The sequence below is a fragment of the Mchenga conophoros genome, linkage group LG14, assembly GCF_057382185.1.
Source record: "Mchenga conophoros isolate Kocher_MC1m ecotype Shallow Benthic linkage group LG14, M_conophoros_male_GT1.1, whole genome shotgun sequence".
In the NCBI taxonomy this organism is placed as follows: Eukaryota; Metazoa; Chordata; class Actinopteri; order Cichliformes; family Cichlidae; genus Mchenga; species Mchenga conophoros.
Genome location: NC_140539.1, coordinates 874,922 through 895,715, shown reverse-complemented (window position 1 = coordinate 895,715; position 20,794 = coordinate 874,922). Strand labels below are relative to the sequence as shown.

The 20,794-nt window shown below is 43.5% G+C and overlaps 1 protein-coding gene across 3 annotated transcripts in view; it reads right to left on the bottom strand.

Annotated features, from left to right (window-relative positions):
* Nucleotides 1–20,794, bottom strand: part of ubash3bb (ubiquitin associated and SH3 domain containing Bb) — a 49,068-nt gene that overhangs the window by 13,939 nt on the left and 14,335 nt on the right. For 2 of the 3 annotated variants that reach the window (XM_085244642.1, XM_085244641.1), the window contains exons 2-3: nucleotides 5,749–5,802; nucleotides 1,839–2,025 (exon numbers count right to left, since the gene is read on the bottom strand). In XM_085244642.1, coding sequence (XP_085100768.1) covers nucleotides 1,839–2,025; nucleotides 5,749–5,802 — 241 coding nt within the window. Of the gene's footprint in view, nucleotides 1–1,838; nucleotides 2,026–5,748; nucleotides 5,803–8,134; nucleotides 8,179–20,794 lie in introns of those variants that run through there. The other variant, XM_085244643.1, reaches the window with a different exon arrangement.

Genomic DNA, 20,794 nt, shown 5'->3' with positions numbered 1-20,794 from the left:
CAGTCGACCATACAGGCAACTGCAACTGACAAATAAAGCTTATCCTTCAATTAGTTCTTCAATTTTTTTACGATTCAGTTCTTACTCATCTCTAAGGCTACGTTCACACTGCAGGTCTTTATGCTCAATTCTGATGTTTTGATCAAATCGATTTTTTTGTCTGGTTGTTCACACTACAAATAAAATGTGACAGCAAACGCGCTCTGGTGTGAACGGTTTACAGCCCTCAAAGCGGCCTGCATGCGCAAAAGAAGACGTCACACACAACGCGCTCTGTTTACGGAAGTAAAAATGGCGGCTACATATCGGCTCAAAATGTGGTCATAAATATTTTGTACTTGTAAAAAAGATTTGTGTGTGTAAAAAAGATTTGTGTGTGGACTTAGCCAAAAAACCCCTGCAAGTTACAACTACGAATTTTGACCCTATTTTTCTTCCTTTAAGCTGATTGGTCCATGTCATGTCAATCACAAATGTAACAATCCAATCAGAGAACAGATGGGTTTGGCTGTCGAGGGGCGCTTTTTTTGAACTGCAGGTCTTTGAAGGGAATAAATGCCCTTTTACATGCCAACCCAGCGTTTTCCTTCATCACCACGAAGGAAAACAGTCTGTGGTCGTCCGAGTTTGGTGATTTTTGTGTCACAGGTCTACGTGTTTAATACAGGGACTTCCACAGCCTTTTCAACAGCGCTGCGGATGCAGGGGGGGGCAGTGTTTTGGAAATGACAGTCTTCATCACAAAGCTTTCTTCGTTATGAATTAGCATACATGTTTTTATTGAACATTTGAAGAACCAGCAAAAAAACCCACAAACTCTTGTAGTTCACATAAAGTCAGAGATAGAAAAGACAACGAGCAGGTGCATCTAGTGCAGGTAGAGCTGCTGCAAAAACCCACAGAGCCCAGCAGCCAGCGTAACAAATTCTGGATCCTTTGCTTTTAGTTAGCAGTTAGCATTAGCAGCACATCCTGCGTCCGATGTGAAAGGACCTTTATGCTGCGCACTGTGACTCACAGCAATGGTCCTGGGTCAGCCCTGACTTTGTGTTAGACTAATCCTAAAGTAATAATGTTATTTCTAACCACTGATATAGCACAACTTTATCCTTTCAACAGCTGCTGAAAGTTAGGGGACCTAGCTGCTATCGGATATTTATATAGAGATTACCCTTCAAGGACCCGCAGTTCAAAAAAGCGCCCCTCCGACAGCCAAACCCATCTGTTCTCTGATTGGATTGTTACATTGGCCAATCAGATGAAAGGAAGAAAAATAGGGTCAAAATTCGTACTTGTAACTTGCAGGGGTTTTTTTTTGGCTAAGTCCACACACAAATCTTTTTTTACACACAAATTCTGTTTACACATACAAATCTTTTTTACAAGTACAAAATATTTATGACCACATTTTGAGCCCATAGCTACAGAGCTAGTAGGTGTTGTTGCAGCAGTCTATCAATTTCTCCGGTGCGGATGATTGGCGCCTGTCTTGTGTCAGTGACGTAAAAGACTGATTTGTGCCGTTCACACTGTCACAACATGATTGGATACGGGTCGCATAGGGTCAAAAAAGTCGGATTTGATGCGCTTTCGCCTGCACTGTGAACGTAGCCCATGACAGCTGGTCGTTAGCAGACACTACGAGCTCTGATGGCACCATCACATGTATTTTCCTATTAACACTGTTGATGCTGTTTCAGTGATAAGCCAAAGCTTACCTTAAACTATTCAGATAAATAACTTTATGCACAAGGACAAAGAAGAAAATAATCTATCCAGATATCGACGACTACAATTGTTGAATTTCAACCATGAAAGTTAAATCCAGTATAACTCACCATGAAGAACTGGCAGAGAGTAATATGGGGGAAAATGTTGTGGGCTTTGTTCTTGCCACAGGTGATCCGGCTCTGCTGCCAGAAATGGGAAAGCTGGTTCTGAAGGGGCCCGCTGGGTCGCAGGTAGAGGACGTACTCTCTCGGCAGCGGGTCGTCCAAGAACGGGTCGTCCACGTGTGAAAACAGCCTGTGTGTGACATGGAAACGTCTCACATCGTGCTGCTGTGACATGTCGTACATTTACTTTCACATGAAACCTTGAAAGAAGAAACGGGTAAGTGCACATATCTGACAGTGGATTATTTCAGCTGTGCAGCCAGATTAGTGCCGGAGCCCTGCAGCTCACTTCGAAGTGGAACATTTCCTGTTTAGAGACTCTGGGACATAAAATGCTCCCCCTCGTCTGCTTATTGGCTCATCACGCTGCTCTCGCCAGGAGCATGGACAGTGGTATTCGACTGAATGTACTCTTTGGCTTTCAAGAAAACTACTTTTCTTCAGATTATTGGAACAGCCAAATACCCTCATATGAACACTATCCTCCACATCTAGAGCTTAAAAGGCCCAGAACAGTGTTTGTTTTTAGGCCCACAAGGATAACACTGACTGTTAGAACGTGAGCACTGACCACCCTGACAATACTCAGTTTCATTTCCATACAGCGCCAAATCACAACAACAGCCCCCTCAAGGTGCTTTATATTGTAAGGAAAAGACCCTCCAGAGAAAACCACAACAATCATATGACCCCCTGTGAGCAAGCACTTTGGCGACAGTGGGAAGGAAAAACTCCCTTTTAACAGGAAGAAACCTCCAGGCTCAGGGAGGGGCGGGGCCATCTGCTGCGATCGGTTGAGGTGAAATGACAATCAAATGAAAATGAGAAAAAGCAGAATCGAGTGAGTCGAGGCCGTCTTTGCACACGAATCATTTAGGTGTTAACGTGCACTGCACAAATACTGATGGTGCTGTGTTCCTGACCCCGCCCCCTCTACCTCTAAAGATAGATTTTTCTCTATCCATCTTTAAATTTGAAAATCAGCCGTGTTTTTCTGACAGTCGGGTAGAAGAGGGTTAGTCGCCACTATTGTGTTTGCTGTTCCTGATTATGCTCATCTGTTTATCGGCTCACACAACAGGGATCTTCGATCCAGCGAACGTGGCTCGTGCATCTCTGGGCTTTGTATTCTACAGTGCGCCGTCCTCGGCTTCTTGTTTCTCAGATTATCTCCTGCCATCAACCAGGATGTCTTTTCTCATATGTCCCACGCAGCGGACGCTCGTCCACTTCAGACACGTTCTCAAGTGGAAATGAAAATGCTTCCTGTGTGTGGCAGGACGCACGATGCCCACTGTGAACAATGGCTGAGTGGGCACGATTCTGGTCATCTGCACTTCTATGCAAACTTTCATGATCTGTAAAGAAAGCGTTGCCGTTTTCTTCAGAGGGATTAAGAGAAGATGAGCTCTGTGCAGCAGTAAATGATAAATGCCTGTGACACATCACATCCTGTCAGAGCTGATTGTGACTTATTAAAATCTTATCAGACCATCAGTTTGACGCACACCCAACTGTTTTAATCATGACTGTTTATTCATTGCTCAACTTTTATCCCACGTGAATCAGTTTCACAATATACGAACAAGCTGAGCACACCGTCCCTCCAAACCTACAAAACACAAAGTCAAACACAATAGAAAGACATACAGGAGCATAGCTTTCACTACAGTACTGTGCATTTTAAACTAGGAAGGCACTATCCTTTAAGTGAGAATTTAAACATGTGCAGACATAAATGCAAATCCAGTATATAAGATAAAAACGGAGTACAGTTTAACAGGCTTGAAGGTCAATAAATGGTAAAAGGACTGATTCTTACATAGTAAATGGTAAATGGTAAATGGTCTGTATTTATATAGCGCTTTTACTAGTCCCTAAGGACCCCAAAGCGCTTTACATATCCAGTCATCCACCCATTCACGCACACATTCACAGTGCGTTATGCAACATGCCACGTCCACACGAACACTTCCTTCTATGCTTTTAGTGCTTTCTAACATGCACACACATTTAAACTCAGAGAGCAGGCTGGTGGGAGCCAGGCGTCGAACCAGCAACCCTGCGATCAGCAGATGACCTGCTCTGTATTTTCTTTAAGTTGTCTTTAGGAATAAGAAGCCCTTTTTCGGATGCTGGCAGCCTTTTTGTTCTGCTCATTGTCAATAATGTTGAAGCACATTTGGACTAATCACTCCATCAGAGCTGTTGCTGCTGGTGATCAGCCCAGTTTAGTCTGTTTGCCTTCAGAAAGACTATGTGGCTGTATCCCAATCCAGGGTCTGCAGCCTTAAAGGCCGCATTTTAAGGCCGATTACATCACAGCAACGCGACGAAGGCTGTCCCGATTCAAAGGCTGCTCGAAATGCGGCCCTCAAATGCGTCCTTCATTTCCCTGAATTTTAAGGACGTGGCGGTGTAGACTTCGTGGCCCAACATATCCCAGAATGCATAGCGCGGCGGTGGGTGTGGATAATTTTGCCGAAAAAAAACGGCGGATGAGGGGCGCCCGAAGATTAAACTTTAAGTAAGTACTGAATATTATGTCACTTATTTATGTGCAAATGTTTAATAACGAAGAACATGAAAACATTACTGTTGGCCACATGTCGGCAAAGTCATGTGACGTTAGTGACGTTTGTACTAACTTGGTTTTAAAGCCTTTACTTTAAAATATACGCCGTTCAATAGCTGAGCTTAATCAGAGAATGATCAAAGCTCATGTAGGAACAAAGAAATGAACAAAAGATTTTCTCCTTCATCTCTGTCAAACACAGCTGTATGACACGTTTCCAGCTGTTAGTATCATGGTTGCTAGGCAACCTGGGCAGCGCAACGAAGGCTAGACCGTCCCATTTCACAAGCCTCGCACTTCCGGCCTTAGCGGTCTTTGAGTACGCGGCCCTTGTGGACCGTTAAGGCTGCGTACTTTAAGGCTGCAGACCCTGAATTGGGATACAGCCTGTGACAGCCACTTTCCACTGATGAGTCAGCAGGCGATCAGCTGAAGGGCCAGATGCAGCTCTCAGGTTCATGGTTAATGACACGGCTGCCTGATACTCTTCAGATACTGCGAGAAAATCAGAGAATCAAAGGCAAACTTGGAAAGACTGTCAGAAAGCCGGAGACCAAATTTGAAAAATGACAAACGACTCCTTGGAAGCAAAGTGTAAAGAAACGAGGACTAGCTTCAGACTGGCAGAACGACGCATTTGTGCCAGTGCTTCAAATCTAAAGAGTAAGAATATTACAGCTCTTGTACTTCACTCATGAGTAGTTCAGTTCAGTTGAGATATATATGCTAGAATACAAAATGCAGTCTGTCATTAATACAACAAACATTTAAAACCAGTCACATGAAATTCAAACCTGACTGAACAAAAATCTATAAAATATTTTTTAATATTGTTGAGCCAACCAGCTACTTGAACAGATGAAGTTACACTCATGTTTGAGGTCAACTTGGACTGAGTTATTTCTGACTGCATACTGTAGTATAGCTGTACGTGTCCCATGTAACAGTGTGAACTGGTTTATTTAAGTACCGAACGCTTTCCAGTTTAAAGTTATTGGTAACAACAAACTGCAGGTAGTGGGTTGTTGTTCAGACACTGATGAAACCAGTGTTGCTGTCAGAGTGAGCTGCTGTGACAAAAACACAGATCTGTGTCTGCATCGTCCTTTTTTCCACAAAGTGTTTGATTTACACTCAGCTGCAGTTGACCTGCAATTATTTAACACAGTTTTAACACACTTGTCCAGCAGAGGGCGGTATACGATACATTTCACTGCCTGGTGATGTGTCCTGTACACATGATGGAAATGTGCTGTATACACGTTTAGTTGAACCTACCAGTCACATGCTGCTTGGACACTCCGACCTCCAGTCGACACCAGAGCTTTGAGTCTGTGAAAGAAGAGAGGAAGAAAAATGAAACGTACGCCTTAAAGAAAGTTCACCACAGCACTCAGAGACTGCCACAAAGGGCTTTTTTTGCTCTTTGTTTATCTTTGAGTTAAGGAACAAGATGATCTTGTTCGCATCCTGAGGAACTTTCTGGCTAAACAACAAAACAGAAATCAGCCACACCTATGTGGACGCACACGAGGGCTCGAAAAGAAAAGAGTATGGAAAAGTTGTTGAGCATACCTAACATCGAGGTTTCTACAAACAGTGAAAAAGGAAGTCTTTGGTATTCTTCAGGTTTTACTTGTTACTCAGTATTTTTTTAATCAGTGGTCCAAACAGCAAACTCTATTTTTGTATTTTATAATAATGATGAAGCTTTTTTATGCAAATGGCACAGTAACTGGTTTAAAAATGTTTATTTTCTGCCAGACAAAAATGGTCCCAGTGCTGCACGATCATATTAAACGCTGTTTTCCAGAGACAACCAATAAGAAACAAATCTGGGCTGAGGGGGCGAGGCGGTAGTTACACTCGCAACAGCAGTAGCACACAACAAGAGCAGGAGGGAGAGGGAAAGAAAGAGAGCCGGGTGCAACAAGAGACAACACCGTCACATTGGAAAGGTACAGTAAAGAAAATGAGTGACACCAAGAAAAGAAGCAAAGTCTGGAGCCATTTCAATCTTATGACAAAACAAAGACAGAGTGTAGAGTCTGCAAAAAAGGATGTCATATAGAGCCGGCTCCACAAACAACATGCACAGGCACCTGAGAACTGTCCACCTATCAGTGCAATGGGAAGATAAAACACAGTCAGCTGAGTGTGATATTAATATTTCTAAATGACAACCTTTCCCTTAATTAAAGATCTGGGCGTTCTTTTTTCCCCTTTTTTCCATATTTTAATTTATATTTAATTGTGTTGTAGTTTGTAGTGTTTTGTGTTGTTTCACTTTAAATTTGTTTAAAAGGAAAAAGCTGAAAATTTAAATAGTTAAAAGTTGAAATGTAAATAGTTGTTTTTTTGTATTTTATAATTTATTTATTACATTTTATGTGGAGTGAATAAATAAAAGTATATTTACAGTGGCCCCTAGAGACAAAGCACGTACACACTCCAAAACACAACAGAAGTGCTCCAGGATGCTAGAGGCCGTGTTGAGCTTTTGTTACCTGGTGGCTACACAATATATATATATATTAATTAATTATCAACAACAATATAAAATTATGCACAAAAGGAATTAGTAATGTAAAAAAACTTGGTTTTCTTTATGTATGTTTATATATAAATATTTATGGGGACCCCTAGAGACGAAACACGTACAAACTCCAAAACACATTTCTAGCGTTAACTGAACTTCCGAAACAGAGCTATATATATATTTTAAAAAAAAATTTATGGGGACATATATATATATATATATATATATATATATATATATCCTGTGGGACTTCCAGATACAGACGGACAAAATGGTGGTGGCTAACCAACCGGACATAGTGGTGGTAGACAAACAGAAGAAGACGGCCGTAGTGATCGATGTAGCGGTTCCGAATGACAGCAATATCAGGAAGAAGGAACACGAGAAGCTGGAGAAATACCAAGGGCTCAGAGAAGAGCTCGAGAGGATGTGGAGGGTGAAGGTAATGGTGGTCCCCGTGGTAATCGGAGCACTAGGTGCGGTGACTCCCAAGCTAGGCGAGTGGCTCCAGCAGATCCCGGGAACAACATCGGAGATCTCTGTCCAGAAGAGCGCAGTCCTGGGAACAGCTAAGATACTGCGCAGGACCCTCAAGCTCCCAGGCCTCTGGTAGAGGACCCGAGCTTGAAGGATAAACCGCCCGCAGGGGTGTGCTGGGTGTTTTTTTAAAAAAATATATATATAGCTCTGTTTCGGAAGTTCAGTTAACGCTAGAAATGTGTTTTGGAGTTTGTACGTGTTTCGTCTCTAGGGGTCCCCATAAATATTTATATATAAACATACATAAAGAAAACCAAGTTTTTTTACATTACTAATTCCTTTTGTGCATAATTTTATATTGTTGTTGATAATTAATTAATTAAAGCAACAAAACAACCTGAAGAGCCGGCTCTCTAAAAAGAGTTGGAAATCCCATCACTACACAGAATCACTTTTGTACTACTTTTGTGAGAATATCACAGAAATGCAGGCCGATGTTTCATCCAAGCATGAAAAAGTGATTTGAAACTTTTGTTTTAAAACATTAAAACAAGGCACAGATGAAAGCTATTCAAACAAATACATGTTGGCATAATTGTCTATGTAGTTACACACAGAGCAGACATGGAGAAACACTTTCATCACCTGCTGTTCATGTTGACGGGTGCTGGACAGGTACCAGGGGGCTGACGCCCTGACGACGGGGGAAAGAGACAACGTTGTTCACACCGACTCTGAATCGACACGCAAAGTCAGCCAACACACACAAAATAAAAACTTAGCAAGGCTGAATGTCTTTCTGTAACTGAGACGGGTAACTGTTTATGTCTCTGTCATTATCCTCCCAGCTTTTTCCCACACATATGTGGGCATCACATTCTGGGCTGAACTAAACAAACATGGCTGCAGCTCAGTGGTGACGACCATTTGTTCCTGATGTACTTTTGTATTGGGCACATTTACAAAGAGGGAGCACCTTTTTTCCCTGTCCCATGACCGATAAAATCAGAGTTTATGAACGTTCGAACTGAACATTTTTATAATTCTTTCCGCTCCTGCTGTTGGCTCTAAATGTCAGGGTGTATGCGTGAGTGACTGCATGTTTGTGTCACACCGGGGATGGAGAAAGACCAAATGTGAGTAAAGATGAGACGCCAACACGGATCGCGAGTCAGAGGAAGCATCAGTTCCTCACCAGCAGCAACATGGAAGATGATACGCAGCGTGTGTAGGATGATATTAGCGTCTTTCACTCAGAGTGTGAACACCACACAGGGCTGACTCCTCTTTACAATAAACTGACACTTAAGAGTTGCTTGTAAAAGTGTTACTCACCGTTGGAGTGATCATCATGGTTGTGTTTCATGTTTTCTGCTTTGTAATTCAGAGAGGGGGAAGGACAGTAGGCTGCAGTAACGGTCTGCATCCTCAGTTTGTGTGCAGGCCACAGTGAGCAGTGAAGATGAAAGAGCCACTTACACAGAGTGAACCGAAATGTACCCTCTCACGCCTCCAGCCCAACCTGGAGCTAAAGCTGCCGAGGAAGCAGAAACGGCAGCGCATCAGATTATTCAAATTACAGTCAGAGAGTGGAATTAGCCACCGCTCGGAGATACGAATCTGAACACGCTAATGTGGTTTTCATCTCCGGGCATTCAGAAGTTTATTCTGTATGCCACGAGCTATTGTTCCTGTGGGACAGGGGTACTGCATACGGCACGGTCCGAAGGTTTGAAAGCACAAAGCTGGTGAGCAAACTAGCCTCCAAATGAATGCTGAGGCTGCTTTTCACCCTCCACAACAAAACTATTCCTGCCAGCTTAATAAAGCAGTAGTTGCATCAGGATCTTTGCGTCGTCTCCTCACCGCAGATATGAAAGATGATGTTTTTCCTGCCCGGTACAAGCAGACCTTACAGTGTCCACTCAGACTTCTGTTCTAAATAACTTCTCACTTGGTTTGCAGACAGACTGCACATGCAGCCTTTACACAAACAACAAAACACGTCATTTGCCATTATTCACCCATTTTATCGGAAAGGACACATAAAGTGTACACCTTACTAAAATAAGTTTGCTCTTTAAATTGCTGCGTTTGATGACTTTGTTGTGGATTGAGAATTTCTTCCAGTCAAAGCGAAGCAGACTGCACTGAGGTTGAGCTGTTGACCTGATCCGAGCTGTTAAACGTAACCGTACGTATCCCAGAACACAAAGCTTTTCATGACGCCCCACGCACAGAGCAGGACAAAGCAGTACTGTTGGGTAGATGCTCTGTGAAGAGGAAGAGACAAACAGCTTCACCACAGCGAGCTCAAAAAGCTGCAGCTGAGACCACAGCAGAGACGCTGGGCTGTTTGGGTTTGACGAAGCTGCTCGTGTCCCACAGGTAAGACCTGCGTATCACTGCACACATGTGAGACGAGCAGCGGTGGCTGAAGACGCACACACACAGTAAAGTGAGCCAGGGCTGGAGACATTACAGACGCTTCACCTGGCTGGCATTCAGTCTGAACACAAACTGTGACTACAGCACATCAGGCTTTCACAGCCCTTACAGCGAAAGCAGAAGCGGATTCTGTGAAACACTCGCGGTGCTGACGTGTTCGACTACACCGTCAAGCCGACACTCTGTCATATCTACGACATAATGAACAGATTCAAGCGTACATGCAGTGCACTCATAAATAATGCTCCATGAGGTAAATGCTGCATATCAGCATTAAAGCACTGAAAAATGTGACCTCGGAAACATGGCATCACAACCATCCTATACAGGCTTTATTAGTCAGAACTGGAAACATGAGACAGTTTCCTGCTTCTTTGTTTGTCATGACAAGAAGGCAGCTCAGTAGGAAAAAAGCTTTTGCATCACAACAGCTTTCAAAAAGACACTAAAGCCATAAAACGCAGACGCTGCACTGGACTCAAGGAAACCACAAACAGCCGACGCAGAGCCGGAGCGTAGAAACGTCCAAGAACACAAGAGAAGAGAGCAAATAAGAGCGACACAGAAAAGAAGCAACGTGAAGGTTTAAACACACACAGAAGGCAACCAGGGAGAGTGGAACCGTCACAGTAACAAGACACAGCTGAACTCAATCTAAGCAATGACACACAGGGAAGTTCAACTAACAGACAACAGGAAACACCGGCAAACTTCCCTGAGCTCTGAGGAACACACTCTACAACTCACTGGATGACAGCACAGATCGATGTGTCCTCAGATCACACGGACGTATTCACCACTGCGAGCTTTTAAACGCGATACTGGTACAACAGCTCGCACAGGTGGCCTTTGACCTCGATACAATTCAGTTTTGTTTTTCTACATCTCCCAGTACTGTAATGGTCCTAAGAAGCTCCACGCCGTGACAGCATGGTTCCTTCTTTGTTTCCACCTTTTAAAATGATGCTGCTGACTGGTGAATGCTAAAGTTTGCAGCTGAGACCAAAGTACCAAAAACATGCATCAGATGAAACTGCTGCAACTGTTTTCAACACATTTAGTAAAAGTAAAAAGCCAGAAATGAACGATTATAATAACATCAGTGACATCAGTCGCTTCTGAGAAAAAGCCTCTTTGTTTATTCTAGTTCAAACGAACGAGCCTCAAAAGAATCAGGAAGGAGAGAACGACAACACCAGCTAAATAAATATATAATAAACTATCTAATCTATGGTCACATCATATATAATACGTAATCTCAGATTGGTGCCGGTCGCACTCTTGAGTTTGGATGACGATCAGAGGAAGTTCTCAGATAAAAAAGGCTCCACGGCTTCTTCTTCACATTAAAAAGTGTAAAACATTCATGTGGGCTGCAAGCACAGCTTGTTTCCATGAATGTACAAACATCCAGGAAGTTAGAAGAAGGGCTCAAATAAGACTTCCTCGGTGTGACTCGAGCTACAGTTGAAAGCATTTCTTTGTAAGTAAAACACGAGTTTATTTAGTCAGATGTGTGAAGAAAATGTGAGTGACAGTGACGGCGTCTGCTCTAAGAGCAGGTGAGTAACGGCTGCGTGTTTGTGGCGAGGACGGCCCCTGGTACGTGTGGGGAAAAGCAAACATGGCGTTCCAACATGGAGACCCGTCTCGATCTGCATCAAACCGCTGTGACGTTTAGAAATCACACGAGCAACATAACTACAGTGCTGTGAAGAAGGGTTTGCCCCATTCTTGTTTATTTTTGCATAACTGTCACACGTTTAGATTTCAGGTGATCAAACACATGTTCATGTGTTGATAATGATAATGTGAGTAAATGCAAAATGCAGCTTTTTAAAAAATCCAGTTAATCACAGTTGATTTAGGACTTAACAAAACGCAGGAGAACTCGGTTTGGATACTTCGAACAAATCACACTTCTTCAAGGAGTGCACATCAGACTGGCCAAAGACAGAAACGTAGCTTCAGAAGATGACTTTGTGAATCTGTTGCTGTGACAATCATTTCAACAATTATTTCAAAGAACCAAAACATTTGCAATAACATGAAGCGGCACCTTAAACTCGCCCCCTCATGATCGCGTCACAGAGCTTAGAGCTTCAGAGTCTGGGTGCACATTTAAAGCAGTGAGGTCAGTTTATAAAGTCAGCAGCCACTCGTTACGGAAACTTATGCGGAGAATTCAAACGAAAAGCTGAGGTAAAAATAGTAAATGGCCTGTATTTGTATAGCGCTTTACACATCCAGTCATCCACCCAGTCATCCACCCATTCACACACTGGTGATGGCAGCTACATTGTAGCCACAGCCACCCTGGGGCGCACTGACAGAGGCGAGGCTGCCGGACACTGGCGCCACCGGGCCCTCTGACCACCACCAGTAGGCAACGGGTGAAGTGTCTCGCCCAAGGACACAACGACCGAGACTGTCCGAGCCGGGGCTCGAACCGGCAAAAAAAGTGACACAGTTTTATATTTAAAGCCATTCAAAGCTGCAGTATTGATTTCTACATGTGAAAGCTCTCTGAGTTTGAACTCGATCAAAGAAACGTTTTCAAATTTGTTTCATAACTAAAAGAAAATAAAAGTGAAACTGTGTCTGGGTTCCCCTCGACAGCCTCCACTTCCTGTTCCTCGTGCTGCCTCTCAGGGTTTCCAGAGCCGTGGGCTGCCGAGTCACACGCGTCCATTAGAGGCGAGCGAGGATTGGAGGAGAAGCCTGGGTAAACACAGTGTGGAGCCTTTTCTGGGAACGAGCTAATGTCAGATTGCATCATGAAAGAAATCAGAGGCAGTGTGTTCAGAGCAGCGATGCTAGCGCAGCCTGGCGTGAGGTTTGCTGATCAAAGGGGGTGAGATCACTTGGGTCTGCCTCGCTAAAGCCTCAAAGGCCAGCTACTCACCACGCCCGCAGACTTCATGATGATGGCGCAAATCTGCTCACACGCTCTCAGCCCCTCTACGCTCATCATTTTAATGCTGAGCAGCACAAAGGCACAGCCGTCAGCTCCATGTCTGACTGACCCATAAACAGCTCGGCTGCTCGCTTTCATTGCAGTTTTACTTTATTACTGGACTCCAAGTGAGGTCCTGCCAAATAACTGCACTTTAAAGCTATGAACCAGAAATGATAATAGTGGTGAATATCAAATCAAATTTATTCATATCATTCTCATGTTCCAGAGTTTGGGTGCAGCGATCAATAAAGCTCGCCTCCGTTTTTACGTCTCGTTCTGGGAAAGTCAGAAGCAACTTATCTGCAGACCTGAGGGCTCGACTTGGGTTATTCTTTGGGTTGGGTTAAACGTGCCAGGATTGGGGAGATATGATCAAATTTGCGAGTGCCTGTCAGGAGTCGGGCCGCCGCATTCTGCAGACACGAGAGTACGGCCTGGTTAATACCAAAACAAAGACTATTGCAGCAGTCCAGCCTAGAAGAGATAAATGCATGCATCACTCTCTCAAAGTCGGCAAATGCCAACATGGTCTTGGTTTTTGCAACGACCCTCAGCTGGAAAAAGCTGGTTTTAATTACAGAATGTATTTGTTTGTCAAATGAGAAGGAGCTGTCGAGAAACACTCGATGTTTGAGTCAACATTAAGCGACGAACAGGGGTCAGAGGGGGCGATTAGTATGGTCTCTGTTTTCTGATCATTTATATGCAGAAAATTTAATGTGAACCAAGATTATTGTCATCAAGACAGTCAAGTAAAACTTTAGAGGAGTCTGCAGAATTGTTTCTAAGGGGAAAATAGATTTGAGAATAATCAACGTAACAGTGGAACGGGAGCATATACAGGGAGAAAAGTATTGGGCCAAGGACTGACCCTTGTGGGACCCCACAGGTGAGGGGGTGGATGTGGAAGAAGAGCCTGACAGAAAAACTCCTATCAGTTAGGTCGGATCTGAACCATTTAAGTGCAGTATCCTTAATGTCCACACAGTTTTCCAATCCTGATAGCAGAATTCCCTGATCCACTGTATCAAATGCTGTACTTACATCTAAAAGCACTAAAATGACGGGATTACCAGAATCGGTAATCAGTAAAAGATCATTAAGAACTTTTATGAGCACAGTTTCAGTGCTGTGTAGCGCTTTAGACCCAGACTGAAAGGATTCCAACATGGCATTAGTCTCCAGAAAGGCAACTTTGAGACATGCACGATGCATCAAACGTATATGAAACAGACAATATGGCAATAAGAAAATAGTTGGAGGGGAGCGAGCGCTGCACTGCAAAGTCAACATCAATCGGTAGATAACGAAATGTTTTCCGCTGTTTTTTAGGAATTACAGCAACTTTAATACAAAATGCCTCAAAACTGCACAGACTCTGTTTTTAATGACTGTCTGCAGTCTGAAACCAGTGAAATCACCATGCTGAGCTTCCTCTGTTGCTCTGCTATGTCTTTATCACACACGCCCATAGTTGCTGCTTGATTGCGTGGTTGGGTTGAAATCAGGTGACTGCCTTGGAGTATCCCATTTCTTTGCTGTCCAGTTCATTTTGCAGCGCTTGGCTGAATCTGAGCGTGGAGCTCTCTGTTCATCAGCGGTCACATCATTAATAAACAGCCAGACGTGATCAGCATTGCCTCCGCCATCTGACAGGTAATTGGCTATGCTTCAGATCACAAGTCTAATGTGGCCTTTGTGTTGTTGAGTGGAGCCGGTGATGGTAACCCCCATCTTTCCATTCATGAAGGTGTCTCCTGGTTGTAGACTTGCTCTTTAAGAGTGTTTGTGACTTGGATAGACGGTGTTAAGCTATAAGTAATAATAATTTAAGAAATAACTCTTTAATCACACACGTTAGTCATCTTCCACGTTCCTTTGAGTCTTTTGCCGTTGTTGAGCTTGGCCGGTGTTTTCGGGCCCCTCCAAATGTTTTTGCCGCCTCTCTGAGAGCTCGTTTTGTCACTCTGATAAAGTCTCCATCGCTCGTACTGACTCGTAAGCTTTCAGTGAAAAGGTGTAAATATAACTTCAACAGTTTCAGATATTATGTCTGCTTCATTCGTCATATAATAACAATAATGGGGGAAGGGGACAAACTACAGAGATCACCAAAGAAATCTGTAACTGAATGATACTCCAGTATGTTCTTGTTGGGTGGACGTCCATCATAGCAAACCTTAGATTCAATGGTTAGCCAAAACATTTGAAAATTTCACTAGGAAGTCACAGAACTATTAAGAATGCTTGCTATAAGAGAAATATGGGCCCCGTGTATTTCTGGAGCCCTGGCTGTGACCACTTCCTGCATCCCGATGACACACTGACTGCTCCACAGCTGTCCCACCACCACACAGTCCCGAGAAAAGCTCAAAACCCCCTCCACCTGTGAGCATGCAGCAGAGCGAACAACAGATCGTTGGGGGGAAATGTCCCCATGTGATCATTTTCCCAAACAGTGTTGAAAAAGATAAACATGGCCTGCATGCACACAGAGCAGATTATTTTCAGGCTAAAAACACTTCTTCAGCTCTACAAATGTTTGATATTGTAAATAACACATCGAGGCTCAGTCTGGCAGCTTAAAGGCATTTGTTAGGAGGAAAAACCCTCGCTCATTCGCACCCACAGAGATGTGAAAGCAAGTTTTCCAACTGCAAAGAGATCCTCTGTTAACAGCTCACAGAGACAGGAAGAGAAACAGACAGGCAGAGAGCAACACGCCCACGCAGCGCTGCGCCGACCTGCAGCTCGTGCAGCACGTAAGGCTTCGCTGAACACAGCATGCCCCAAACAGGTGAATGTAATTAATAGCAAGTTAAACAGAAAGACTGATGACATCACAACGATAATAATTCGTGCGACGCAAAAAGCTTGAGACTAAAAGCCAAAGGAAGTGGGTTCTGGTTTGTCAGGCTGATGGAAAAAAAGACCCTTTTGTAATAAATATGTGGTCAATAGTGTGATTGTTTGCAACAGTACAAACACACACACACACACACCTGCAGATTCCTGTTAACTAGCTGGTTTACGTGCACTCGCTTCAGATTCTTGTTTTTTGCCTGATTCGTCTTCAACTCTGAGCTTGTTGCATGAGTTTAGCTGAGACGCCGAGCTAAACTTAAGATAAGATAAGATAAGATAACCTTTATTAGTCCCACACGTGGGAAATTTGTTTTGTCACAGCAGGAAGTGGACAGTGCAAAAGTTATGAGGCAAAAATTAGAATACAATAAGAATAAATACAGTACACAACTGTACAGAATAGAATAAAATAAAATACTATATACAGTAGAATAAAATAAAATAAATATACAATAAGATAAAAATAGAATACAAATACAAATACTATATACAACTGAGTAAAAATACAACGATGACAGAAAGGATTATTGCACTTAGTATTATTGCATATGTATGGATGTGTGTGCTTGATCAGTTAAAGTCTTTATTATGGAGTCTGACAGCAGTGGGGAGGAAAGACCTGCGAAATCTCTCCGTCCCACACCGTGGGTGCCGCAGTCTCCCACTGAAGGAGCTGCTCAGTGCTGTCACAGTCTGCTGCATGGGGTGGGAGATGTTGTCCATCAGGGATGACAGCTTAGCCGCCGTTCTCCTGTCACTCACCACCTCCACTGGGTCCAGAGGGCATCCTAGAACAGAGCTGGCCCTTCGGATCACCCTGTTAACCTAATAATCTCTGTGAAATGGAGTGTGTGTTATAGTGTGTGTCACTGAAACACCATCTATGCCACTTCTAAAGAAAAGGAACATTAGCACAGCTTCAGTCGTGGTTAACTCTGAAAAATAAATAAAATACAATCGGCTGTAGAAAAGGCAGCCTCTAATTTATCAAGCAAGAAAAATGTCTCCAGCTTTCTTCTGTTTCATATTCAATGAATTTTATAGAACAAGTTGTAAGTTAAACTTCTTTATAAATACAAATAAAAAGCTTTAAGATTTCCATTTTTTATGTGCAGCTTCTTGCTTTGCAAACACCCAGAGTAATATCACATATGAAAGCGCACGTTTATATATCAGAGTGACTAAAAGTGACTATTTATGTGGGCAAATATAACTGCAGCGTTTCCCTGAAATTAATATCAGGTTAGCTTTGTTGTTTGCTAAATCAAAACTGTCTCCCTTTAATTTTCACAAACAGATAATAATAAAAATAATGATGATAATAAGAAATAAAAGTTACTTTCTGTCGAGAAAAGTATAAGAACACTGGCTTTTGAAATCAAATGTATGAATCTGGTTCTAATGTAAAGAATTAAAATAGAAATGTCAGTGAGGTATTTTCAGCTTTGAAGTTTCTCTTGTTCTGTTTGAACTGCACTTTTACTGATGCGCCTAAAAAGGCCACTATGTTTGACATGTTTGACATTTTACTAGCATAAATAATTCATCCACTAATGTACGAGACATTTGTTCCATCGATTATTCAGGCAGACAGACAACCTGCAGCTCTACTGCCATCACGGAGCACCATGAGTCAGTGTTCAGTGGGAGGAATACCCCCGACTGCACAGACTCGCCGTAATGCTCTGTGTCAACTACGGCCTTAAAAACAAAACAGCTTAGAAAACGTGTGTGTGTGAAATATGTGAGGTTATGCTGGAGACCAAAATGTGAATAAAACCATCAGACCAAGCTAGCTCCTGTTATCATAGGACACTTAAATGTGTAGCTAACAGTCGATGTGTGTGAATGATTAGTATGGATTTAAACGCGTTTCCATGGATCAGTGTAATCCCAAGTCTCTGGACGATGGAAAGATTGTCATGTAAATAATAAAAATGCTGCTTTGTGACTGAACCACTTTCAACAATATTGAGCAGCAGGATGTTCCTGACTCTACACACGTCTGCTGGTATTAATATTTCCATACCACGCTGGAAAAAATGTACTGGTGCATATTAATTTGCTATTCATTTTCCCACTTCTGTGCTGACATGCGCTTGTTTTGCTAAAGGGGGTTTTGTGAATACAGCTTTGGTTAAATGATCCCCACCGTGTTTAATGTGTTTCTGTGAAGGCGTTCATCTGCTTCACAGCGTCTTCACGCCTGATGTAGCGCGTCTTTTCTGACAGCACCGATAAAGACAGCAGAGGCAGCAGTGCAGCATGTGCACGAGGCGCGCTGCCGCGCACGGCACAAATGTCACCAGGCTGCACGCCGCTGCAGGTTGAAATTCTGCTCTGAGCCTCGGCAAAGCTTCAGGCAGCCACAGGCACCGTCTTTGTACAGCAGCTGTTAGACGGCACACTCGCTCGCACACTTTAACGTCTACCACTGTACATTTGAGAGTATTGTTGCTTTTATCCTGGACAAACCCAGCAGGTCAGCTGTTGTGGGGGCAGGCAGGAGGACGGCTGTGGGCAAGCAGGAGTCACTGACCTTCAGCCTAACCCGGTGTTTTGGAGGAAAAAAAGAAAAGCAAATAAGAGCTTTAAGAAAAAAGGTAAAAAAAAGATTTGAATGAACACCAGCTGGGCTGATTCTGTTGGTGTCATATAAAACTACAAGTATCCTGATAGCAGAGGGTTAACCCAGTGATAGCTTGGACCTCACACGGTAACTAAATGATCTATTTTTCTGTCTTAGAATGAGAAACTATGAATCACATTTTAGTAATTATAAAACCAAAGACAAAGATGTGTGAGAACAAACCCGTGCAGCAAGGCGGCGTGGCGTTTTAGCTTCACGCTAAACCAGGGCTGATTTTTTAAATCATCTGTGCTGTTCGTCTGCTTTCACTCTTCCCCCATAAAGGTGTCATTTAACAACAACTCCTGTACGCTTTGACACCTGAGTCTGCATCAAAAAAGATGCAGTTTGAACACCATTAAAACGGTTTCTCTGCACAGGCAGAGAGCACCTGTCCCCACAGTGTGGATGCCCCACAGAGACCCTCCTTGTGTTGTCTGACAACTGCTGAGCCTTAATTTGTTTCGCCTGCTTCCACTGACTAATGCAGCTCTGATGCATGTTCCCCTACATGCCAGCGAACGCTATGACAGAGCCGTTCCTCTGCCTTCGTGTTCACAGTGACGCTTTATTGATTCTCTTTCGTTTTTAGCTGGAAACTTCCAGCCACATGAACAGGCTTCACTGCAATAATTAAACTCTGTGTTGGTCTCACGCAATTTATCATCCATCCACAACATACATCCACCACAAGTGAGCCCACCCATGTGAAAGGAAACACACATGCATACAGACACACACACACCACCCACTCGCAGCGAGCCTCATTCAGCTGAGCCGTCCTGTCACTGTGGGAAATCCCATGGCTCTGTGTCCTCTGGCTGCATGCATCCTCACACTTCCTGTTTACAAATCTGACAATACACACATTTTCAGAGACCCACATGCAAGCGACCACACACAATTACTGCAGATGCATGACCGTGGCAGCGAGGGGTACATACACATGAGGGGAAACAGATACACGAGGCCGGTTGCCGCAGTGACCGCAAAGGTAAAACCACACGACTGGGTTCCCTTTGCCTATTGTGTTTCTCTCTCACACACACACACACACACACACACACACACACACACACACACGCACACACACACACACACACACAGTAACGCCTTTTGACCTTAAAGCTTGCAGCTGCAGCGGTAAGCACTTTGATCTGTCAGATTAAAGCCCCCAGCTCGAGGACCATTTATGTGGCCCTACACTAAACTGATACTAGCATCTTTGAATTTCACCTTAAAGGGTGAAGGATTTAAAGCACCACCTTCGAATAAGGCACAGTTTTACAGGGTGGAGGTTTCAGTCATTAAAACGGTAAGCAGACCGTGTCCAGGGTCTCTCACCCAGAGCCCCCTCCTCCCCACGCTGAGGCTAAGACCTTGTCTTTGGCCTCACCGTACACTGGAAGGATTCATGCTTATTAATTCACATAATCTCCAGCAGTCCTGGGCTGCAGATATTGCTTTGGCCGTTCTTCTCCTCCAGCTTGGTGCGATTAGCGCTTTACATTCGTGAGCTCATTGGTAGCAGCCTTTTCAGTAACATCAGACGAATGGCCCTATCGAAAGCTGATTTTATAATCTGACGAAACAACACATTTTATAGTTTGGTTTGTTTCGTAGAACTAGTGCTGCGCGTCAACATGCAGTTGTAACATGTTCCAGGTGACCTGTGTGCAGCTGTTCATGTCACAAAGCTCTGGTCCTGCTTTTGTTCTACAAACACAAAAAGGCTAAAATGTAAAAGTTGTGAGACTCTCTCCACGACAGCCCGCACCGCGTCCGTCAGCTCGGTTTATGTTGTTTTCTTTCTCCATCTAATGTTTCCCTTCCACATCTCATACAGCTGGAAAAGGTCATTTGAGCATGTTTATATATGTTAACTTTTCACTAAACTGCGTCCCTGCTTCAAAAACCAGCAGAGTGCGTGTTTAGCACGTCTGTGCAGTGGTGACTTGCTGGTTTTTCCAGGGTAGCGCTGAGCTAAGTGTGCGTTTGTTCTCACAGACTGTGTTGCTATAATGAGCCAGCATTGTGCTGCGTGTAGCGGACGGGGATACAAACTTCCGTCCTCACAACAATAGAACTGAGAATTGTTTTTCTGTGTTACTGTACATTGTTCCAGGGAGTCTCCAGCCACACAAAAGCTCACAAAGTGTTTACTCGAGCACAGTGCAAACCATCAGAAACCATGTGCAGCTTTAAATATGTACTTCTTTATTTTTGCCACAGCTCTGTTTGATTGGCAGCTTTACAACTACATGAAAACACACTCGCACACTACAAACAAATCTTTATGAACAAATGAAACTACGAGTGCATTCAGATTCGTCTGTGCAGGACAGAAATGTTTATCACGTTACATGACGAGACACACACAGGCCATCTAAGCCACACAAGAACA